The following is a 23,846-nucleotide window of genomic DNA, read 5'->3' on the forward strand; positions in this document are numbered from 1 at the left end:
GGCACATGTTTTAAGAAAAAAGTGTTTGAGTGTGTAATAAATAAATATAGTAGATGTTGTGACCCACTTTTAATTGAGTGTCCAATAAATAAATATTGTAGTGGATGTTGGGAGCCACTTTTAACACTTTTTTATTAGTTGTAGTGGATGTTGGGACCCACTTTTAACACTCTGTAGGTTTTTTTTTTTTTAATTTATCCCAACCGAGACTCTTAAAGCGGGACGCCCAAAATTAATCAACCGGGACTCCTAAAGCGGGACGGATGGAGTAATTTTAATTGAGTCTATAAATGGAAATTAAATGAAATTTCACAATAAATTTTGACATTAGAGCATCTCCAATGCAAATAGGCCAGCCACTCTCTCTCCCTGCCACGTCAGCAGCACTAAAAATCCACCTGCCACATCAGATTTAGGCCAGCCATAGGCCAGCCGCAATAAAAATAATTCAAAAAATACTACATTTACGGAATTAAAATAACGATTAAATTACATAATTAAATTTACGACATAGATACGGGAAAATTAATTCATTTCATTAAAAAATACATGATTTTTTTTTTAAAAAAAGGGCTTCCACACACGAGCCCTCTCCACTCCTCGTCGCCGTCGCCGCCGTCTCCGCCGCCGTCCGCGCCGCCGCCACCTGGGGTATCTAAGCCCACGTCGGAACCCCCCATCTGTGCCCTCGCGGCATCCAAATCAACTCGCATGCTCTCGAGTATCGAGTGAAGAAACATCTTCTCCGTGGGGTCAGTGGCAGTCCTCCAATCTTGGAAGACCTTGTACATCTGCTCCCGCATTTTTTGACGCGAGAAGAAGGTGTACTCGCGCGGGGGGGGGGGGGGGGGGGAGGGGGTGCCGAGACGACCTCCTGGGGCGATAGGGGGATCCTCCCCTCGCTGCCCGTTGCGCCCGCTTTTGTCCAACCGGGCGAGGGCGACGAGCATAGGATGGAGGGGCCGGAAACTCCTCAGCATCCGGGGGGAGGTCGTGGGATCCGCCGCTGCTGCCGCTATAGTTGCCGGAATAGTTCAGCCTCTGCTTCTTCGGCCACCCAGCGTCGCACCCCGCCCGGAACTTCTCGGAGTCCTTCAGCAACTCATAGCATTCCCAGAAGTGGAAATCCTTGTACTTCCCCGCCAAGGGGAACTGACTCTCGGCTATCCTCCGGGCGTCCTCCTCATTCTGCCCACTAGTGAGCTGACGGAGGGCGTTGGCGTACAACGCCGAAAAACGGCTGACCGCGGCCCTGATGCGCTCCCACCCCTTCCGGACCTCCTCCCCGCTGAAGTCCTTCCCGTGCGGGCAGTGCCTCCTGTAGGCAGCTCTAATCTTCGCCCACATGTTGACGACCCGCTGGTTGTTCGCAACCAGCGGATCGTCGCACACCTCCAACCACCCCCTGGCCACCCCGACGTACTCATCCTCCGTCCACTTCCTCCAGGCGGGGGTGTCGTCAACAGCGGGCTGCGACGACTCGCCGACCGCCTTGGCCTTCCCCTTCGTCTTCTTCTTCTTCGCCGCGGCCCACCCCGCTGGAACGGGAGTGTCCGGATCCCCGAGATCGATCCTCATGTCATGCAATGACAAAAGGTCATCGCTAGTGAACTGCGTCTTCACCTGGGTCGACGTGTGAGACGAAGTCGTCAAAAAATCCAGAGAGGGACGATAGACCGTGTCCCCCCCCCCCCCCCCCCCGGGTGACCCCTGCATCCCAAGATGCATACCCATCATCTGCTGCTGCATCTGGGGCATACCCCCCTACCCCTGCCCACCGCTGGCCTATGCGCCGCCCGACATACCCCACGGCATCCCCCCTGGTTCCCACCCCCCTGCGCTCCGGCCATCATCCCCATCAGCTGATTCCAAGGGACGTTAAACCCTGGGCCCATCTGCCCGCCCATCTGGCCCCATCCAGATCCCACGGGTACCGTGGGAGTCTGAGATCCACTCATCGCTGGACTGGACTCGTTGTTGTGATCCATCGCTCGATGATGCTCTTGTACAAAAAATGTAGAGAGAGCGAAAACTCGTTAAAACAAGTGGTGCAAATGAAAATGAAACTAAAATCGCGTTTATATAGGTTTTCAAAAAAAAAAAAAATCAAAAATACGGCGCTGGCCGATCGGCACGTCACAATGGCGGCCAGCGCCACGCCATCGGCTAGCCCACGCCGAAATTTTGGCCGATTTCCCGCTGGCCTACTCCAATGGTTCGACTAGCCGACCGGCTAGCGACACGAATCGGCTAGCCGGCATTGGAGATGCTCTTAATCCACTTAAAAGTTCACAAACATTTTGAAGTATCAAATTCAATAACAAATTTAAAATAATAAGTGCTCCATATGTTTCTTTTATCTTATATTCCCTGAAAAAATACTACAAGTATTACTTAGTAAAGCTTGTGAAATATTGTTAACATAATTTATGCTATCATATCACTAAAATACAATAATAAATTAATGCAACAATCTCGAATGAATGAAAAATAGAATATAATTGTATAAAATAGCATGTATGCCACGTAACAATAAATCTCACACTAATGATTAACAGAAAAAGGTACAATCCTTCAAGCAGAGAGTACAACATTTGCATCCTAATCAGTCGCCGTTTCCCACCGTCACGAGAAAAAAAAATATTTCCCCAAACGACCGCTTTAGCCCAATTTCATCACTTTACTTTCTCCAGACTCCACCATCGTATTAATTTACAGTCGTTTACGTATTCAAGCACGAAATTAATTAATATTCATATTTAAGTGCATAATTGACGTTTACATCAGATCTGCATTCAATTTTAGGTCATATTTCCAATCTGTTTTTTGTGGCTTTTTGTCTTGATCGGTCAGTATTCTGAGTTTTGATTTTGTGGGGATCAGGTTGATCGAAAGAATTTGACAAGATATGGCGTCATCATCTGGAGAAGCGCCAGAATTCGATTATCTGTTCAAGTTGCTGATGATTGGGGATTCTGGGGTTGGAAAAAGCAGTCTTTTGCTGAGTTTTACATCTGATGCTTTCGAGGAGCTCTCTCCCACAATCGGTAGCTCAATGATCGATCTTCTTCGTGCTGTGTGATCTGCATATGCTTGTTTTTGTTTTATCAGATTATTGATTGAAGTTAATGTGGTCACAATTTTGGAATTTCAGTGTGGAGGTTTTGATCCTTTGTGTAAGGTCTCAATTGATAGGATTGGGGAATTGTTGTCATTATTGATATAGCTCCGGCTAATGTATGGATTTGTTATTGGGGCTTCCCCCCTCTGCCCCTCATTTGTTTTAATGATACTAACCTAATTGTTAGGTTTTTGGAGTTGGATGGTTTTTGATATATTTGAGGATAGTGGGGACAAAGTAGTTCTATGTTTGGGAGCGGAAACCGAACCTTCAGTAGATCATAGGAAAATGTTAGTAGTTCCCATCCATGGATTGGGGCAAATGCAGGCTATTCATCTAACCAACCCCAACCTCTTTTGGTGTTCTAAAAAAATTAAGTTATGTGGTTTCTTAGCCAATATTTTCTTTGCTTTTGTAGTACAATTGGGGTTAAGTTTCATATTTCCTATGTCATGTACAACTGTCTATATAATCCAAACTATCCCCAAAAGTTGGTTTATGGTCAGTGTAGCCGAACTTGAATTTTTTTATATTTCTTGCTTCTTGTTGTACTCAAATCCTTTTACAACCATTCTCACTTTTCTACTGTAAAACAGAACCACCCCTCTGTATGTACCTACTTGTATAGCCGTTTGTACCAAGAAACTAAGCAAAGCATGTTTTCTCGAGGATGGCCTGGTCTCCATCTTGGGAGTTGTCTATATTTGAATTATGAATACTATTCTTTCATGCGTGGTCTCAAGTATATGTTACCTCTGGGCTCTGGCACTATAACGTTCCATTTTCTACTACAGGAGTGGATTTTAAGGTAAAACACGTAACACTTGGAGGAAAGAAATTGAAGCTTGCAATCTGGGATACAGGTAAGAATGCTGCAATGACCTGCTTCATTAAATAAAGACTAATGTCATTGTCACATAGATAAGATAAAAGTTTTCACTAGACATTCTAAATAAAGAGAGAAATCACAAACAAACTTCCCTTTTGCAGCTGGACAGGAAAGATTTCGGACTTTGACTAGTTCCTACTACCGAGGTGCTCAAGGAATCATCATGGGTATGTTCAAAGATTTTTATTTGTGTTTCCTTGTTGCTCTTGCATTTCTGTTATTGATCAAATTTCTGGAGCTGTGAGTTCTATTTCTTGTCACTTCACTCTTTAGCCACATTGTAAATACCAAATAAACATTGATTTTTACTTTGCCTTTCGGTTTCTTACCCTCAAATCCGTGTTTCACGGCACAGTATATGATGTGACACGACGAGACACCTTTACGAATCTATCTGATATTTGGGCTAAAGAAATTGATCTCTACTCCACAAACCAGGACTGCATCAAGATGCTAGTTGGTAACAAAGTTGATAAGGTATTCCCCTTGTTAGCACTAGCTGGTTCATTATTCAGAGTTCCATCATTTCTGTGTGGTGGTGCTTTTACTCCTGCGATAAGCTTTGTTAACGTTCACATCTTTTGCAGGAGAGTGAAAGGGTTGTCAGCAAAAAAGAAGGGATTGACTTTGCAAGGGAATATGGTTGCCTCTTCATTGAATGTAGTGCCAAAACTCGTGTCAACGTGGAGCAGTGTTTTGAGGAACTTGTCTTGAAGGTCAGTAGGTTTTTGCACAATCTATCATTGAATTTCTCGTTTCAAACATATAAAGACGCTGTGGATATTGCGTTGCACACTCTTAGCTTGGTTTTAATTTTATGTTATACCGACAGATCTTGGAAACGCCCAGTCTCTTGGCCGAGGGATTAGCTGGTAACAAAAAGAACATTTTCAAGCAGAAGCCTCCCGAGTCTAGTGATGCGTCGAGCAGTTGCTGCTGAATATTTTACCCCGTTGTGTTTTCAGTTCCGTGTTGATGTTTGATTGGAGACGCGTCTGCAACTCGTATCTTGCATATTTTCGTACGTTGCTTAAGTTATCTTAGATGGCAGACTTGTTTGATCTCAGCGTCTCTTTGAATTCACCCATAGATTGGTGACTGCAAAAGAAGAAAGTATGATGTAGTTTTCAGAAGTTGCTTTTAGTTATACTTTTTCTCGTTTTTGAGTAGGATGTGTGTGTCACTTATTTGAAGGAGAGCTGAAACTCTACATTTTAATTTACTATTTTATTTTCAATGTACATGAAAAATGGTATTCTGTAATATGAAATGTATATAATTAAAGGGTTGAGTTTACAATAATAATGAATTTTAATCTAATTTGTAATTTAAGCCGAACTTTTGTTGAAAGTTTTAATATTATGTAGTCATCAATTCGAAGCAAATTAAGCAACTTCTGAAAATTTTGAATTTCTAGTTTGCTACAAAGACGCCAATGAATATTAGCATTTCAAATTTTGTATTGATGTAGATGAAAAAGTGAAAGTGTTACAAAGTTCCAAAGTTGAACAAAAGTTACCAGCTAAATCAATTTATTTAGTAAGTAATTCTTATTTGCATAAGCAAAATGTAGTATAACAATATTAAGTCGAGTAAACTGCATGTATTTCTGAATAATATGAAAACATAACTCTATTCAATTAATTTACAGTTAATACCAGAAGCATTGGAGAAACTGTTTTAGCTCCGAAATTACATAAAAAAGATTGTTTGAAAATACAACCAGAAACAGTACTGATAAAATCTGCAATAAAGAAACATACTCCTACAATCACGGGCTTTAATCGAAAAAAGAAAAAAAAAACAGCCGATACGATTTTGTTGTCTGATCGTCAGTTCTCAAATCGAACGACTAAACAGGTGATGTTGTCAGAACTGCCCTTGCCATAGGCTTCTTCCACCAGTTTTCTTGATGCTGCTTCAGCATCTGGTATGCCTTGCACGATATTTACAGCATCCTGGACGAATGACAAGTATCATACAGTTCGACTTAAGAATATGTGCACATGCAACGATAAATCATCCATCCGTTATGAATGCAAGTTATAGAGAGGACTACCTTATTTGAGAGGACATTCCATAGCCCGTCGCTGGCAATTATAAGAAAATCTACACCATCAATTTGTTCTTCCTATATTCCATAACAAATGTCAAAACAAGGGAGATGGTATCGATAAAACATAATAGCTGCTGTAGATATTATCAGTGTTTTGAGCCACTAAAGCATCTAGAATGCAAGTAGGAGAAAGTTTGACACCGAGTAGTAAGTAAATGCAATAACAATACCTGAATTTCAGGCTCAGCCACTACATATGGTCTAAGAAGTTTATCCCCAAATGCTCGAGAAACAGCAAGAACACCACCAACCCTCCATGTTCCTGACCAAGAGATGTTAAGTCTCAAGGCAAAGTGTTGAAGCAAAAAAAAGTAGCTAAATATGCAGCCAGAAGGCAGGGGGGTGGACGGACAACATTTCGATTTCAGTATTTAAACGTGTCAGCCAATACTCCTATTTTGGTGGACACTCCAGAAACCATGACAAGAATCGGCACCATATTGGTACGAGGTATTTAAGATATATACGTGTCGGATACAAAATAAACAGAAAGTAATGTGAATGACAACAAAAATGATAAAATTTAAGCACTATGGTTTAGTACTACGGTCCAAAATTATTCAGCTAATGTTTCAATGCTCATAATGATGGCAGTTAAATGAAATACTCCGATATTGCTGCAGCTCACTGTAGTACATATCTGACTGCAAAATACAATTGACAGGAACAGAAGAGATGAGAATTCAAATTTACCAGCCCAAACGATGAAACCACCAGCCTTTTCAATCCGTTCACGTTCATCAGTCCTATCAGGCTTGTGGTCAATCGACAATGGAATAGCTACATAAAGAAGCAATGTGTCAGTGAAGTGCTAGAGGTAATGTCTCGAGATCTCAGCATATGTAAAACGATCCAAAAGAGACAAGAAGTTGATCTTTGGAAATTCTGTAACTTATCATGTTCGTCCAATGTTTTTGGGCAATTCTTTATGGCTTACTAGATATGCTATGAAGCAAATATATCACTACCCAATATGGGTTGGATATGAGAAGTTCTCTTATCAACAAAATACTAAATATTTCACATATTTATATAAAAATACTAAATGCAAAAAGATCGAGTTCCCAAGTTGGCATCAAACCTGAGCCGGCTCTAGAAGCAACAACTCTAGAATCTCCCACATTTGCAACAAAGATCTTGTCCTGTACGAGGACAGCAGTTGATGCAGTCGAACCCGCATCTTTCTGTTGACCCTTCTCCTCATTGAGGTATTCCGTATCAGTTTGCTTGAATGCTTCAACTGCAATCAAGAAAGATACACCACCTCAGTTTTTCCAATATCACATTCACCATCACTCTCCAAAATCAGAATCTCGAAATTAATACCAATAGCTAACTTTGTATCTTTGATAAAATGGGGGTGGCTTCCGAGATTAGTAAAGAGATTCTTCTTAAGGTACTCCGCAGTTCTGAACCCACCATGCCCTGGCATCAAACGTAAGAATAAAACGAGTTATTCCATCAAACAATTTTCACCTTCTCCATCAATACATTACAGCATAAACAAAATCTTTGTTTGTTTCCATTATAGCGACGTACCATCATAAACGCCAAAAAGGGCAACCATTTTACCCTGGACTTCTGATATCTTTATCTCGTAATAATCCTCCATGGTCGAACGCTTACCCTTGAAACTGGAATATCCATAACTTATCCTCGCATTCTTATCTCTAGTCAGCAAGCTGCAATTTTGAATAAAAAGTATCACATAATTTTCCAAATAGATTATTTCTCTGAAAACAAATAATCTCTCTCAATATATCACCCTTGATCACAGGCAGCTAAAGCTAGTTTCAACCAATTTTAACCTGTCCTTGCATTCTTATCTTTATTGATAAAGCTGCAATTCTGAATAAAAATTATCGCATAATCCTAAACGGATTATTTCTTTCATTAAAAAAAATTGATCACAGGCGGCTAACCCTAGCTTCAATGCTCAATAATCGATGCTCAATAATGAAATACAAAATGAAAAACAAATTCAATGCTCAATAATCGATGCCAATTGGAAATAAAAACAATCAAACGTAAGAAAATGCACCAGGTTCCGCTGCCGCTCAAGATGGCATCGGGATTTTTAGGCTGAACATCGGAATTCGGCGGCACCTCCGCCGCGGGAAGCGGCGATGGGTCCTTCAGCGGTAGCGGCCGCTGAGATAGAGGTCGATCTGGATTGGTGTTCATTGTGCATTCGGGTAAACCTTATTCAGAAGAAATGATTGTAGCTTTGATTCATCTCTCTCTTTGTCTCTGTAATGATTGTAGTTTTGATTGGAAACACAGTTAACGGCCTACCTAAGACTTCGGGATAATGCAATTTTTTCAATTTTTTTGTTTTAAGAATTTACTATATTAAGTTGATGACATAGATTATTTCTATTCAACATAGATTATAAAATAAAAATACATCATCCGAATGTGTGATTCCTATCAAATGAAACCTTTTTATAAATTTTTCACATCTTTGGATGTAGTCGGTTGATTGATTAGACCAATATTCTCAAATATGAAACTAGCTTCAACGAGTCTCCAAAACTAATCATAATTTTAGTTTTTTAGGAAAAAAAACTACTTTTAGGTTTCCACAAACTTTTTCTAAAATTTTGTGAGTAAAAATTGTAATATAGAGAATAATTTTTTAAGTTTGAGTTTAACGTAAATGGTTGAAGTAAATTATAGTAGTATTAAATGCGACATTCACATTAATTCGAATTTGAGTTTAGTGTAAATAGTTGAAGATGCTCTTAATCTGTGATTACAATAATTTGTATTCTCTCTGTCCGCGAATAGGAGTCCCGTTTTATCATTTTAGTCCATCCGCGAATAGGAGTCTCAATTCATAATTACCATAAATAAATAGGAAAGAGACTTCATATTCCACCAACTCATTTCACTCACGTGTAATTTAAAACTATTAAATACAAGTGAGACCCATACTCCACTAACTTTCTTTTACTCACTTTTCTTAACATTTTTTAAAATTCGCGGCTGAATGAAATGAGACTCTTAGTCGCAAACGGAGGGAGTACAACACTTTTTTTCCTTAATTTTCGTTCCAACTTCCAATCGATCAATCGATTGGTTAAAATTGTTCAATAAGTCTAATAACTGATTGCTATTAAATTGTTTTCGAGTACAATTTCATATTTAAAGTCATGATTGATATTAAATTATTTCTGAGTACGATTTCATATTTAAAGTCTTCATATACGACAACGCAATATTAAGAATGTGAGTAATGAATTACAATTATTTATAAATATACAAATTGAAAGAGGGTAGGTTACGAATATAATAGGTAATATATAAATTTATATAAACAAGTAATGATTATTTATGTAAAATCCTAGGTGATTATAAAAAACAATAGAATTCCCGTAGATATATGTAGCATAAACCCTAAATCTCAATTCCCACACAGACTAACCGCATTTTCCGATACCTACACGAAGCGGCGCCGCCACGATGAGAGCCGGAGGCATTCTGGCTGCTTCGAAAACGGAGCTCAAGAAGAAACAGGAGCAAGCAAAGAAATCGAAATCATGCGGATTCGAGTCTCTGGGACTGAGTCTCAACATCTACAATGGGGTGAAGAAGAAGGGTTACAGGGTTCCGACGCCCATTCAGAGGAAAACCATGCCATTGATTATCACAGGATACGACGTCGTCGCCATGGCACGCACTGGCTCTGGCAAGACGGCGGCGTTTCTGATTCCCATGCTCCAGAAACTCCAGCAGCACGTGCCGCAGGCTGGAGTTAGGGCTCTTATTCTGTCGCCCACGCGTGACTTAGCTCTTCAGACTTTCAAATTCGCCAAAGAACTTGGCCGCTATACAGGTAATTTGATCCTGTTTTGAATTTTGTTGTTAATTAGTGGTGTGATTAAATGGACAAACGGATGAAAATTGTGTTTTTTTGTTTGTTTTATTTTTGAATTTTGAGAATTAACTGTGTTTTAAGCTTCATTAGCTAGTTTTGTGTAGAGTTGCTTGTGGTAGCTTGCCATCTTTGGAGATATAGTAGGTAAAAATGGTCACTTTATCATAGATCTTGATTAGTGATGATGGTGAATGTTTGGAGCCCTGTAAAGGGCTAGCACTATAGAGATGTAAGTGGCTAGATATATGTTTGTGTTATGGTACTTGTGATTTATTGGATTTGCTTTACTTGAACTGAAGTAATTATCTTATTTGTCCGTCTGTATGGTTACATCATTTGAGGTATATAGAAAGTAGCTACCATTATTGAGTGGCTATATTGATTTGAGTTGATTGGTCATAGTCTACATAAAGGTGCATGTTCTTATTCATAAATCTTGCGATGTATGTGTAAGATGTGAAATTTCCGCTTCAAAGTTGCTTTTCCTGTGTAGGCCTTCGCGCTAGCTTACTAGTTGGTGGTGATAGTATGGAAAGCCAATTTGAGGAATTGGCACAGCGTCCTGATTACATAATTGCTACTCCTGGTAGGCTTATGCATCATTTGGAAGAGGTTGAGGACATGTCTTTACGCACTGTGGAATATGTTGTTTTTGATGAAGCCGACTGCCTCTTTAGCATGGGATTTGCAGAACAGTTGCACAAGATCCTTGCACAGCTGAGCGAGAATCGTCAGACTTTGCTTTTCAGTGCAACTTTACCGAGTGCCCTTGCTGAGTTTGCAAAGGCTGGTCTTAGGGATCCTCAACTAGTCAGGCTCGATTTGGAGACGAAGATAAGTCCGGACTTGAAACTTTGCTTTTTCACTTTAAGAGAGGAAGAAAAACATGCTGCAGTGCTTTATTTGGTAAGGGATCATATACGTTCTGACGAACAGACTCTAATTTTTGTTGCAACCAAATATCATGTCGAGTTTCTCTATGCTATGTTCAAAGAAGATGGTATCAAGGCATCTGTTTGTTATGGAGATATGGATCATGATGCCCGCAAGATTCATGTATCAGAATTTAGGGCTAGAAAGACTATGTTGCTGATTGTGACAGATGTGGCTGCAAGAGGAATTGACATCCCCTTACTTGATAATGTGATCAATTTCGACTTTCCTCCGAAACCCAAGCTCTTTGTACATCGTGTGGGGAGAGCTGCAAGAGCTGGTCGAACCGGCGCTGCATATTCTTTTGTTACATCAGAGGACATTGCTTACATGTTAGACCTTCATCTCTTTCTCTCGAAACCGATCAGGCCTGCTCCAACAGAGGAAGAGCTGCTGAAAGATATGGATGATATTATGACTAGAATAGATCAAGCCATGGCAAATGGAGACACTGTTTATGGGCGTTTGCCCCAGAGACCTATAGATCTGATTTCAGACAGAGTCCGAGAAATACTTGATTCATCTGCAGAATTGAGTACTTTGAAGGGACCTTTATCGAAAGCATTTGGATTGTACTCAAAGACGAAAGCGAAACCATCCAAGGAGTCCATTAAAAGAGTGAAAAAATTGCCTCGTGAAGGTTTACATCCAATGTTTAGGAATGTCTTGGGTGGCGACGAACTAACAGCTTTGGCCTTTTCTGAGCGTCTAAAAGCATTTAGGTATGTCTTAAATCAACTTTCTTATCGGTACATTAGGACTGCGATTTTCTTTGTCTCTTTTCCTAATCTCCCACCATTGCATGACCTATCTCAACAGACCCAAGCAAACCATTCTGGAAGCTGAAGGGGATGCTGCAAAATCAAAAAATCATCAGGTAACATATTATTGTCCATCCTTTCATTGACTTTTAGTCTTTAAAAAAATCATTTTGATATGCCATCTTCACCAAAAAGTTAAATTTCAGGGATCTGCTAGTCAATGGTCTGATATAATGAAGATTAAAAGAGCTGTTCACGAGGAGGTGATTAATAAAGTTCAGCAACAGCGTTCCAGAGATGATGATGCTAAGAAGGTAATAGATTTAGCAAAATATTGTAAATGTATGACTGTATGATGGACTGATTTTTCGTATTCACCAATAAACTGCTTGCTACTTGGTATTTGACTGAGACAGTGTCTAGAGTATGAGGATTGATGCCACTTATTTTCTTTTGGCAGCCGTGTTTATGTTTCCTTGCCCTTTATTATGTATTGATAAAATAAGTCTTCTTTCTTTTTTTTGTCAACTCCCATCTACCGTTTGTAATGTGTTCTGACATAGAAGTGGGCCGAGCAAATCCCTGAAACTCTGTCCTCTCCATCTTTATTATTTTGACCATTGCAAGTTAATGAATTTATTGCTTACTTCTGTGTGTCTTCTGCAGTTAATTTAGTAAGTTCTTTTTTGCTGTAGGAAACTGAAGCTGATGACATTCCAAAAACCAAGCGGAAACAAGGTGCCTTTTTTGAACTTCAAATGTTATACTATAAAATATTACGTGAGAGAGTATTAGATGGAACTCAGGGAGTTTCTGTATCAGTTGGAATGAGTGTTGGGGAAAGACAATTTAACACAGATTAGCTGTGGTTCAAGAAATTGACTTGTCTCATATGGATGGACAAAAGACACGAGGATGCTTTGTTTTTGTTTATTAGTAATTTTTTGATCTACTTGTATTTGGCATAGACACTGATATTTGATGCTTGGAGAGTTTCACGATTTAAGCAGATAGACATTAGCATGATAGTTTGACCGCTTCTCTTCTTTATTCTGTGCAGTATCTGGCATGAAAAGGAAAGCCCAGAGTTTCAAAGATGATGAGTATTTCATAAGTTCTGTACCTGTAAATCAGGTAAATTACTCAATCTATTGGTTTCCATCGCTTTACTTACAGTTGTTAGTTTGATCAACTTCACACAACACCTGTCACTACCTCTTGTACTTTACAATCTCTTGCATACTATTCATCTCTTATAACATACCCCCTCTGTCCACCAACAGTGTGCAACAATTGGCATAAGGCATCCAGCCATCCAAAAAGAGAGCAAAATTCTTTTGTGAAAAAATAATCCTTATTTACAAAAAGCCTTGCCCACTTTTTTCCCTTGATGAGATACTCTCTTCACTAACTAAATATCCACCTAACATTTTATTAAAACCTGTGACAATGATGCACACTCATGATGGACGGATGGAGTAGTTTTTACACTCAATTGATTTGATGGTCTATTATATTTGAGATAACCTTTTCATTTCTCTGTCAATTACAGCATTTTGAAGCAGGACTTGCAGTGAGAGGTAACCAAGGCTTCGAATCAAATAGGTGAGCGTGACATTTGTTGATAAAAAAGTACTAGTACTATATAAATTATCTTGGTATCTTCTTATAGCATGAAATCTTTGAGCCCTCAATCACTGAACCCGATATTTCACTCCCTGCAAAATGCCCCAAAGTTTGCAATCTAGTGTTCATTTGACTATCATGTGCGGATGGAGATTAACCTATCCTTTAATGAACAGGTTGGATGCTGCAGTTCTAGACATCAATGCCGATGATGGTTCTGGAATGCAGAAGCAGAAATCTACATATCATTGGGACAAGGTACTACAAGCTGCTCTTCTAATAATACCAATCTTCATTTTTCCAATAAAATATAAAAAGAGAGGCACCCACGAACTCATGAGCATCTGTATTCTAATTTGACCTGCCATCCTTGTGCTGTGCAGAGAAGCAAAAAGTATATCAAGCTGAATAATGGAGATCGTGTGACGGCCAGTGGGAAGGTACATTTTATTTGCAAGTAAAATTATGCCTTTTAAGTTCATTTATTTGGCTCTTCTTAACTGGTCGCACATTTGTTTGCGTGTAATTCTGGCTTGAACAGATTAAAACAGAAAGTGGCGCGAAAGTGAAAGCCAAGAGCACCGGGATCTACAAGAGATGGAAAGAAAAATCACACAGCAAGGTATCTCTTAGAGGAACAAACGACAGCACTGCAGATGGAAGTGCTAGTTCATCAGGTAATCTTGGATACTAGCCTACTATTCCATGATTGTCTTCTCTCCTAGGAGGCAATGACACCATTGATTACAACAATCAAACCATTCTATCTGCGATATTGAATTGAACAATAAAGGCAAGAGACAAATCTGTGTTTGATCATCTTGACTTTTTCTTCGCAGGTGCTTCTGGTTTCCGAGGGGACAAACGGGGATTCAAGGGCGGAAGAAACCTTAAAAGACCGGTACACAATGCCCATGTCCGATCTGAGATCAAGGATCTCAACCAGGTTAGCAAGGATCGGCAAAAGAAGGCGGACCGTGTTTCTTATCTTAAGAGCCAACAGAACAAGAAAGGAAAGAAGTTTGGAAAGAATAGCAAGAGAGGAATGAGTAGCAATAGAGGAAAGGGCAGTGATGATAGAGGAAAGAGTGGCTATAGAGGAAAGGGTGCTGATGATAGAGGAAAGAGTGGCAATAGAGGAAAGAGTGGTGGTGGGAAGTTTGGAAGTAAGGGAAAGTTTGATAACAAAGGAAAGAGTGGTGGTGGCAATAGAGGAAAGGGCAAGTACTAGGGTTGGTTTGCCTATAACTTGCATAAACTAAAATTAATGGAATATATGTAAATTATGGCCAAGTTATAGCTGAGCTGCACTGTATCCAAATTTTGATATTTAGTGTTGTAATAACATTTCATCAGTCATACGACTTTGAGGTTTTTATTTTAAGAGGAGCAATGTTGCACTAAGTCCTAAAAAAAGTATTTTCGCCATTTTGGTGTCTATTAAAATTTGTTATTTTTTATTTTTTGAACTTTTTTTTGCCATTATCCATGAACACTTTTTTTTTTCTTACTTTATCTATTTTGTATTAAAACTTGTATTGTCCGAAATCTCAATTTTAAGGGATCGAGGAATATTACTAATATTATTTGATATTTCAAGAAAGTCCATCTTTTTAAATGTTTAGAGTATCGTGTGTGGGGTTTTGAAGAAGATACGACCTAAAGTTGGAAAATAAATGTGAGATTCAAGTGTAAAGAAAAGAAACTGTTTTTTTTAATTTTATACTCCCTCTGTCCCACTTTAGGGGTCCTGGTTGAAATATTCCATAATTGATAATAAGCCTCACATTCCACACACATTTTTTCCACTCACATTTTATTATAAAACTAATATATAAAAGTAGGACTCACATTCCACTAACTTTTTTCACCAACTTTCCTTTGTATTTCTTAAAACCGGTGCCAAACTCAACCGAGACTCTTAAAGTGGGACGGAGGGAGTAATATCCGGTGGGTTGTTTATTGAATAATGACTTATGGTCTAATAACATTTGTTTCGTGTATCATCTTGGAGATTAAAGTAGTTCCATTTTTTTTTTTGAGTTTAAAGTAGTTTGAATGCAGTCGAGAAAAGAAGAAAGTATAAAATATTTCAAGTCAATGTCACTTCATTTTCTCCTCTAAAGATAAGACCGAAACCAACCAAATAATTTTCCCTCAAATTTGGCTTTCATTAGTTTAAGCGTTATACAGTATTGAACAATCAAATCCAACTTTGAGCAAATCATCATGAAATTATGCAAGTTAATTGTATGACATTTTTCCAAATTTCGCTTATCTTTTCTTCTTTAAATGCACACCCAATTCCTAGAATTTTAATCGAACCCATATAACCAAACACGTGTTTGTTCAGATCAATATCGAAATACTGTCACATGGTATTCGTTTTAGCGTAATTCAATCTCAGATTTAGTTATAACTTGAACAATCGAAATCACTAAAATATAATTTTGCACACCAATGATGAAATGATGCCGTTTGAAACATCACTAACATACATCATTTTGTACACATGTAATATTTGAGAAAAAAAAATGAAAATTCATTATTTCAATATATATTAATAAAAAGAAAAAAGATGAATAGACAACTCAGAGCAAATGATCAGCACCACAGAGTGACATTTAAAAAAAACTGTTTTCCTCCCGCGAAAATTAAAGCTTTTTGGAAAAGGCATTGATTTGCTTTATTCAATCAAGTTTTGAATCAGTGGAAAGCCCCAGCTCCGACATGCCCACTTCCTCTACTTTTCTTCTGCTCTCCTCTCTGCCCCAAGATCGCACTTTCTTCGATTTCCTTTTCCTCTGCCAAATATGGTTAAAGAAACTGAATTCTACGACGTTCTTGGCGTCAGCCCTGCTGCTTCCGTGGAGGAGATTCGCAAAGCCTACTATCTTAAGGTTATGATTCAATTGATCTCTTCCGATGTTTGTGTTTTAGCGATCAATTGATCCATTAATTAGCTAATTTTAATTACTTGTATCATGAGATTGATTGATTGATGAAGTTGATGAGGTGAATGCAGTTTTTTGATTTGTTGTAGCGTTTTAGGGTTTATTTTGGTAGCTAAAGGATTTTGAAATTTTTTGGGGGTTTGCTGTATAGATACTTGTGTCATGGAATAATTAATGTGTGTGAGATTCATGTTGATGAGAAGAGTGCAGTTTTTGATGGCTTAGCTTTTTGTTTGATGAGAATGTTTACAAATGCCTCAAAAATTCAAAATGTAGTGACAGATCATAATTCATAAAAGGGGCTTTTTCCATGAATTTGTGTCAAGATTTGGAGAGAGAATCAATTGTAATCCAACAATTTTGGATGATTGAAATGATATCAGATGTTTAATCTGCTCGAATTAGGCAACCAAACTAAGTAGGTGTGCAATGTATAGGGTTTTTTCCTGCCTACTTTGCTATGTCAAACTTAGCTTTATTTGATGTTTTTAGCGACTGTCGTGTTTCCAGGCTAGGCAAGTCCACCCCGATAAGAATCCAGATGATCCCCAGGCAGCTGCGCGGTTTCAGGTAATCCCACTCTCTTTTGCTCTTATATCGTTTAAAACTTGACAATCGTTGAATCAATGAAGTTATTATTGTTGATGTCATCAGGTACTAGGAGAAGCTTACCAAGTTTTGAGTGATCCGTTGCAGAGAGATACATATGATCGGAATGGCAAGAATTGCATATCTAAGTAAGTATTTCGAGTCGAGGCTGTTATCTGTTCAACTGTGTACCTTCACCATAGAGCATCTTTTGGAATTTGTGAGTTTTTCCATAATGAAAGAGTGGTTTAACAGGGAAACAATGCTTGATCCAACTGCTGTTTTCGCTCTCCTGTTTGGGAGTGAACTTTTTGAAGATTATATCGGGCATCTAGCTGTGGCATCAATGGCGTCTACTGAATTAGCCGGTGAAAGCGACAATCCAGAAAAAGTCCATGACAAACTCAAGGTAGTATTGGTAATTACTCTCCAAAATATTACCCTTTTTAGCTGGTTATGTTCTCACTTTGCAACTGAGAATTTCTGATAAAGGCGGTTCAACGAGAGAGAGAGGAAAAGCTTGCTGTGAAGCTAAGAGATTTTCTTCAGCAATATGTCAGTGGTGACAAAGATGGCTTCATCAGAAAAGCTGAATCAGAAGCAGAGAGGCTTTCGCGTGCATGTTAGTATATAATCCAACTTTACTTTGCAACAAATAATCTCTCTAGACGTCTTTCAAAAACATGAACTAGGAGATATATTCCTTCACTTTCTGCAGCTTTTGGGGCTGAAATGCTGAACACCATTGGATACATATACACGAGGCAGGCGGCGCTGCAGCTGGGGAAGAAAGCCCTCTATCTAGGGGTGCCGTTCGTTGCTGAGTGGGTTCGCACAAAGGGACACTTTTGGAAGTCACAATTCACAGCAGCAAAAGGTACTAACGCTTGTTTATTATCTCTTATCAAAGTTAGTTAAACGCACCTTCGTGCAGGTGCTTTTCAGCTGCTGCAGCTCCAGGATGACATCAGAAGACAGTGCAAGATCGAAGGTGGTGGTGAGGAAGACGACGTGGAGGCACATCTACGACAGAACAGGGAGGCGCTCATGAACTCGCTGTGGAAACTGAATGTGGTAGACATTGAGATCACTCTGGCTCATGTCTGTCAAATGGTAGGTTAGCTCTTGTAACATTTTGTTTTTTTTTTATTCTTCAAAATTACTTTTTTCCGACTCGCAACAACAGATTTGAACTCATTTTGTAGGTGCTTCAAGACAGCCATGTGAGGAGGGAAGAGCTCAAGAGGAGGACCGTTGCTCTGAAAAATCTAGGGAGAGTTTTTCAGGTAGTTTGTTGCACCATTGATGACATGATCTGTTAATGAATGTGTGATTTGATCAATTTTGTTTATATTTAGAGTCAAAAGTTGAATCAAAATGGTGGAACATCAAAGAAGAAAGTTGAAGATGAGAGCAGCTCTGATAGTAGTGATGATGAGGACTCTCACAGACCACTCAATTACAAAACACCTCTTGTTACACAGGTCTCTCTCTCTTTCTTCTTCCACACACACACACACACTAAGACACTCATTTGAACCAGATGAGTAGCACTTGAGTTGAGTGTGATTGCTATTCATGTATGATAGGGCATAGGAAGGCTCTTCAGGTGTCTCTGTAACCCGGCGTTTGACGTTGATGACGATGAAATTGTGTATAGAGGAAGATGAGTGTAACAGATTATTGCTTCTGTTAGACAAAAACAAGCTGGTTTGTTAGAACAAAAATTGGTGTTTTAGTACAGGCTCAGTTTCTTACAAGAAAGTGTCTGTTTCAGACAATTGATTATTTCATGTTGTTTTGTTTTGGAGAAAATGTCTCATTTTCAAGAGGTTGTTTGTAGTTTTGCAAGAAAGTAAAATTGATTATCTGTTTGAAAATTTTGCTTAATTTCTATGTATTTCTATCTATCATACAGTTTTATATTATTTGCTCAAGTCAATAATGAGCAGCTGAGTTAAGTTGTTATAGATTTTATTCATCTGTTTTTTTTTGTGCTGAGTGCAATTTGCAACAAGCTTTCTTTCCTTTGTTAGGAAATTCGAGATAGGAAATTCGAGAAAGACATCTCATCTGTTAGAGAGATGTGCAAATTAATGTACTGGACCCATAATTAAAGTCGTGTAGGTGGGGATGTGAGGAGAGAGGAAATGAGCAGTAAGTTATTATAGATTCAATCATCTTTTTTTGTGTGATTGCAATTTGCAACTAGCTTTCCTTTGTTTTCCTACTGAGAAAGAAGATATCTGAAAAAAAATGGCTTACAATCTTCAACCTCTCATCACCATTCTCGAAGGAATCCTCGATCCTCACCAACCACGATGGATCGTTAATGAAAACAACCCTCAACTCCAATCCCTCCTTGACAAAGCTACTTCTCTTCAAAAGCTCCTTGATAGTAAATCTTCATTCACCAAACTAGACACCCAAATAAGAGAAGTAGCACATCAAGCTGAAGACATCCTTGAATCCCACATGGTTCATCACATGCTCTCCGGATCTGATTGCTTCATATTCACTTTGGCCACACCAGATCTACACCAAGTCACACAAGATCTTGATTTGGTTATAGAGAAAGCGGAGAAGCTCGTGGAGATGGAGGATAAGAAGATGCTTCCAGAACTTGATTCTGCTATGGAACAAGTGAAGCTCGTGGATAAGAAGATGCCGTCTAGCAGTTCACCATCCAGTGTTTTGGTGGGAATTGAAGAAGATCTGATGCAACTCAAGGATCGGCTGACCGGGATGCGGACAAAGCTGGAGATCATCCCCATCGTTGGTATGGGTGGTGTAGGTAAAACCACTCTCGCTCGAAAGCTTTATGATGATCCTTTGATTGTTGATCACTTTGCATATCGTGCTTGGACCACAGTCTCACAACATTACAATCTGCCACAAATTCTCGTAAGCCTTCTTAGTTGCATAATCAAAAAAGAAGAATTTGATCAACATAAGGAAAAGGGAATACATGAGATAAAAGATATGTTGTATAAGAGCTTGTATGGCAGGAAGTACTTGATTGTATTAGATGATATATGGAGCACTAAATTCTGGGATGAGATTAGGATGTACTTCCCGGACAACAACAACGGGAGTCGCATTGTGATCACCACTAGGGAAATTGATGTGGCGAACTATGCTGACTCTTCGAGTCCACAACATCAGGTTCGGTTGCTTAGCGAGGCTGAAAGTTGGAATCTGCTTCGCCATCTTGTGTTTGGAGAAGAGGGGTGTCTTCTTGTATTACATGAGATTGGTCAAAAGATCGCCAAGCATTGCGGTGGGCTTCCTCTAGCCATCCGTGTGATTGGAGGGCTGCTATCTAAGATGGAAAGATCAGAAGACGTTTGGAGGAAAATTGGAGACAATGTAATAGCAGCAATTTCTGGATCAGATGAGAAATTCTCTAGTATATTGTCTTTAAGTTATAACCACTTGCCGAATCACTTGAAACCATGTTTTTTATACATGGGAGCTTTCCCTGAAGACTACGAGATTTTAGGCTCCACACTCGTGTATGTGTGGATTGCAGAGGGATTTGTAAAATCAAATGGGGAAAGAAGTTTGGAGGAAGAAGCTGAGGATTGGCTAAAGTCTCTAATAGAGAGAAATCTATTTATGGTTAGTAAATACGAAAAGAATGGAAAACCAAAGAGCTACAACATGCATGATATGTTGAGGGATCTGTGCATCAAGAAATGTGATGAAGACAAGTTTCTGTATGTGAAGAATGATCCCAATGTCGCATTCTCTAATCCACGGCGAGTGAGGAATGACAAATCAGCTAATATGGAGTATGTTGATGATTCAACAGTGCTCATGTCACTTACTCGATCTGCTATATGCATTGGTTCTAGCTACAATCAGCTACCATTTGGTGTCTTTTCTGCGTCAAGATTGCTTAGGGTATTGTATTGCATTGATTTCAATCTCAATGAGTTCCCAACTGAAATATTTGAATTTGTCAACTTACGCTTCTTAGTTGTTGACGACCATTTAAATATACCTAGAGGAATATCAAGACTGCGGAATTTGCAAACCTTGATTGCTCTTGATTGCGAGATTGATGTGCCGTCTGAGCTTTGGCAGCTCTCTGAGTTAAGAAATGTCAAGGTGGCAGGATTAGAGTTGTTAAAAGATGAGGAAATGAACTATAGTGTTATGAAGAATCTGCAAATGATTTCATTCACGAGTCTAACTGAAGAGGAATCAAGTTGGGATGGTTTCTTCAAAAGCATACCAAATATCAAAAGGTTGGCAATTGATGATAAATTCCGAAGGGAATCCACGATATTTGATCTTAGCCATCTTCACAAACTCGAAATATTAAAATGCAGGTGTATCGAAACCATAGACAGAAAACTAGTTATATTTCCTTGTCATATCAGAAAACTAGTTCTGGATGGGTGTACAATGAATTCAAGAGTGTCGACGACTCTGTGTGCACTACATAAGCTGGAAGTGCTCACGATAAGGTATTGCACATTTGAGAGTGATAAGCTGACATGTGAAGGAGAAGAAGGTGAAGAAGAAGAAGGAGAAGGAGAAGAGTGGAAGGTAGCAGATGGAGAGGTGTTCTGTTCACTGCAGTTTCTATCTCTTGAAAGATTGTATTTTTTCCGTTGGATAGCCGATGAGACCAACTTCCCTAGACTTCGCCACCTCTATGTAAAACACTGTTGGAATCTAAAGGAAATCCCTTGCAGCATTGGTGAAATCCCAACACTCCAACTAATCGAGTTAGAACTGTGCCCCAAATCCGTAGTGGCATCAGCAGAAAGGATTGTGGAGGAGCAATCTGAATACGGCAACGAAGATCTCAAACTTCGTATCTCAAACACCATCAATTGATGATCACACTTATAAAAGGTAACCAACCATTTCAGCAACTTGAATATTTTGAATGCAGTGTGGTTCCAGCAACGTTCATTGTTCAAATGTTCAAGTGTAAGGAGTCGGATGCTACGAGCTTTTTATCCTCAGGTGGCGTGTCGGGAGACTATGGAACGAGCCAGCACGCCGCAACTCCCTCTTTCTTGACTTCCCAACACTTTTGACTTGCTGTGTCTTCAACTTTCTTCACTGAACTTTATTTATGTCTTTGATCATCTTGTGTTGTGCGTAACACTACTATTATAAGATGATTTTCTTGAATATTGACTTTGAGCTTCATCATGAAATTAGTATATATGTTCATACAATTCCATGAAGCATATAGTTTGGTGGCTTTTATTAGTTTCCTGGTCTCTTCATCACTTTGCTCTTTGAATTTAAAACTAGATTGCTTTAATTGCTTGATTATCTGAATTAAAATCTTTACTACAGTCTTATAACTTATAAGAGGCCGTTCGACTGCCCATGTCTAATCTTGTGCCAATTTCGGTTGCCATTTTCTCAAAAGCTATCACCGTCATCACAATGTCAAGATTTACAATGTACTAATTTAATCTTATTTGCTAAAAACAACTCCAGTTTTTATATGTGTGTGTTCGAGTATTAAACCTTCAAGAAACGAGTTTCTTGTTCAATCCTCTTCAGTATAGCAAAAATAATGCACTACTACTAAGAAATAGGCCATTCCTTCCGTTTACCAAAAGAATAGTCGTTACATTCCATTCTCCTTTTATTCGTATTTTAGATTTAACAAAATTTTACAATATTTTATTAATATTTCAATTTGAAAAAATATCACTTCAATTTTATAATTTTTAGATATTATAATAAAATTAAAATTTTGAAATTTTTAATAATTGAAAAAAAATTCCACACTGCACACACACATACTGCACTGCCTGCACACACACTGAACACTCACACCCGCGCGCGCACACACACAATCAAACAACAATTCCATATCATTTTAATTCTTTTCACTTACCAAGCACAAGAATGAAATGAATCTCCATTCCATTATCTTCATCTCCATTCTATTATTCCTTCATTTCATTTTCTCTTTATTCCATTTCATTATACTACTAAGAAGCCCATTCATATCAATTAGTGGCCAATAATTGAAAGAAGCGTTTAAACTGTACTAAAGATCTCAATTCAGATAATCAAGCAATTAAAGCAATCTAGTTTCAAATTCAAAGAGCAAAGTGATTAAGAGGATCAGGAAACTCATAGTAGTGTTAAGCACAACACAAGATGATCAAAGACGTAAATAAAGTTCACTGAAGAAAGTTGAAAACTTTGCCCTTTTTTTTTTTCTTGGTCTTTACCTTATTGCTTTGTTTTAGCCGACTTGTGGCTAGCTCTCTCGTACTTCCCTCGGGTATGTCCGAGTGTATGATATAAACGTTTGGTTTGGTTCTTTTTATTTATTTATTTATTCATAAAAAAAAATAACTCGAGTTTTTGTGTGTGTCAGTGTGTGTTTTAGTATACTACTATAAAAAAAAGTGTGTGTGTCAGTGTGTGTTATAGTATACTACTATAGAAAATAGGCCATTCCTTCCATTTACCATAAGAATAGTCATTACAATCCATTTTCATTTTATTCGTATTTTAGATTTAACAAAATTATACAATATTTTATTTATATTTCAATTTGAAAAAAATATCTCCTCAATTTTATAATCTTTAGATATTATAATAAAATTACAATTTTGAAATTTTTTTAATAATTGAAAAAAATTCACACTCACCCGCGCACGCATACACAACCAAATAGTAATTCCATTTCATTTTAATTCCTTTCACTTACCAAGCACAATAATAAAATGAATCGTCATTCCATTATCATCTCCCTTCTATTCTTTCTTCTCTTTATTCTATTCCATTCCATTATAAGTACTCCATTAATACTCTATCCATTAGTGGCCAATTAAAAAAAAAAGTAAACTAAAACAAGGTATCGAATCGACATTAAAAGGAAAATTAAACGGAGTAGTTGCTAATTTAGTTTTGTCATTTAGTCTCCAATTTTAAAATAGACAAAAAACAAGAAAAAATGTACATTTTGGATTCTGTTGCGCC

The 23,846-nt window shown here is 38.4% G+C and overlaps 5 protein-coding genes across 5 annotated transcripts; 4 read left to right on the plus strand and 1 right to left on the minus strand.

Moving 5' to 3' along the window:
- Positions 1-2,650: 2,650 nt before the first annotated feature.
- On the plus strand, positions 2,651-5,251 carry LOC125223502 (ras-related protein RABC1). The gene is made up of 7 exons (XM_048126679.2): positions 2,651-2,805; positions 2,884-3,047; positions 3,916-3,984; positions 4,112-4,177; positions 4,366-4,487; positions 4,598-4,726; positions 4,843-5,251. Exons 2-7 carry the CDS (start codon positions 2,909-2,911, stop codon positions 4,948-4,950), a joined length of 633 nt encoding a protein of 210 aa, XP_047982636.1. The 5' UTR covers positions 2,651-2,805; positions 2,884-2,908; the 3' UTR covers positions 4,951-5,251.
- A 347-nt stretch (positions 5,252-5,598) lies between these two features.
- On the minus strand, positions 5,599-8,451 carry LOC125217790 (Protein phosphatase 2C family protein). The gene is made up of 8 exons (XM_048119327.2): positions 8,168-8,451; positions 7,666-7,808; positions 7,453-7,551; positions 7,208-7,366; positions 6,820-6,906; positions 6,297-6,388; positions 6,070-6,141; positions 5,599-5,968 (listed from the first exon to the last, which is right to left on the minus strand). The coding sequence occupies exons 1-8, from the start codon at positions 8,308-8,310 to the stop codon at positions 5,843-5,845; spliced, it is 921 nt and encodes a 306-aa protein (XP_047975284.2). The 5' UTR covers positions 8,311-8,451; the 3' UTR covers positions 5,599-5,842.
- Positions 8,452-9,486: 1,035 nt separating this feature from the next.
- Positions 9,487-14,710, plus strand: LOC125222541 (putative DEAD-box ATP-dependent RNA helicase 29). The gene is made up of 11 exons (XM_048125212.2): positions 9,487-9,964; positions 10,500-11,661; positions 11,759-11,816; positions 11,907-12,014; positions 12,396-12,438; positions 12,761-12,834; positions 13,253-13,305; positions 13,503-13,584; positions 13,710-13,766; positions 13,868-14,003; positions 14,166-14,710. Exons 1-11 carry the CDS (start codon positions 9,592-9,594, stop codon positions 14,555-14,557), a joined length of 2,538 nt encoding a protein of 845 aa, XP_047981169.2. The 5' UTR covers positions 9,487-9,591; the 3' UTR covers positions 14,558-14,710.
- Positions 14,711-15,957: 1,247 nt separating this feature from the next.
- LOC125222804 (DNAJ heat shock N-terminal domain-containing protein) lies at positions 15,958-18,748 on the plus strand. The gene is made up of 10 exons (XM_048125621.2): positions 15,958-16,226; positions 16,791-16,850; positions 16,935-17,017; positions 17,124-17,277; positions 17,361-17,490; positions 17,587-17,745; positions 17,803-17,981; positions 18,074-18,154; positions 18,227-18,352; positions 18,458-18,748. Exons 1-10 carry the CDS (start codon positions 16,140-16,142, stop codon positions 18,536-18,538), a joined length of 1,140 nt encoding a protein of 379 aa, XP_047981578.2. The 5' UTR covers positions 15,958-16,139; the 3' UTR covers positions 18,539-18,748.
- Positions 18,749-19,034: 286 nt separating this feature from the next.
- On the plus strand, positions 19,035-22,024 carry LOC125222803 (putative late blight resistance protein homolog R1B-16). The gene is made up of 2 exons (XM_048125620.2): positions 19,035-21,737; positions 21,815-22,024. Exon 1 carries the CDS (start codon positions 19,125-19,127, stop codon positions 21,717-21,719), a length of 2,595 nt encoding a protein of 864 aa, XP_047981577.2. The 5' UTR covers positions 19,035-19,124; the 3' UTR covers positions 21,720-21,737; positions 21,815-22,024.
- Positions 22,025-23,846: the final 1,822 nt, after the last annotated feature.

The sequence above is a fragment of the Salvia hispanica genome, chromosome 1 (assembly GCF_029641045.1).
Source record: "Salvia hispanica isolate PSC_SH4W2 chromosome 1, Shi_PSC_v1, whole genome shotgun sequence".
Classification (NCBI taxonomy): domain Eukaryota; kingdom Viridiplantae; phylum Streptophyta; class Magnoliopsida; order Lamiales; family Lamiaceae; genus Salvia; species Salvia hispanica.

Coding starts and splice junctions, on each gene's coding strand:
- LOC125222804 (XM_048125621.2), top strand. CDS start 16,140: ATGGTTAAAGAAACTGAATTCTACGACGTTCTTGGCGTCAGCCCTGCT. Junction 17,018..17,123: donor GGCAAGAATTGCATATCTAA/GTAAGTATTTCG, acceptor GTGGTTTAACAG/GGAAACAATGCTTGATCCAA. Junction 17,746..17,802: donor ACAATTCACAGCAGCAAAAG/GTACTAACGCTT, acceptor ACCTTCGTGCAG/GTGCTTTTCAGCTGCTGCAG.
- LOC125222541 (XM_048125212.2), top strand. CDS start 9,592: ATGAGAGCCGGAGGCATTCTGGCTGCTTCGAAAACGGAGCTCAAGAAG. Junction 11,817..11,906: donor CAAAATCAAAAAATCATCAG/GTAACATATTAT, acceptor GTTAAATTTCAG/GGATCTGCTAGTCAATGGTC. Junction 13,585..13,709: donor CTACATATCATTGGGACAAG/GTACTACAAGCT, acceptor TGTGCTGTGCAG/AGAAGCAAAAAGTATATCAA.
- LOC125222803 (XM_048125620.2), top strand. CDS start 19,125: ATGGCTTACAATCTTCAACCTCTCATCACCATTCTCGAAGGAATCCTC.
- LOC125223502 (XM_048126679.2), top strand. CDS start 2,909: ATGGCGTCATCATCTGGAGAAGCGCCAGAATTCGATTATCTGTTCAAG. Junction 3,985..4,111: donor GCTTGCAATCTGGGATACAG/GTAAGAATGCTG, acceptor TCCCTTTTGCAG/CTGGACAGGAAAGATTTCGG. Junction 4,488..4,597: donor TTGGTAACAAAGTTGATAAG/GTATTCCCCTTG, acceptor CATCTTTTGCAG/GAGAGTGAAAGGGTTGTCAG.
- LOC125217790 (XM_048119327.2), bottom strand. CDS start 8,310: ATGAACACCAATCCAGATCGACCTCTATCTCAGCGGCCGCTACCGCTG. Junction 7,552..7,665: donor CCTTTTTGGCGTTTATGATG/GTACGTCGCTAT, acceptor GTTTGATGCCAG/GGCATGGTGGGTTCAGAACT. Junction 6,142..6,296: donor TGGCTGAGCCTGAAATTCAG/GTATTGTTATTG, acceptor TATGGAATATAG/GAAGAACAAATTGATGGTGT.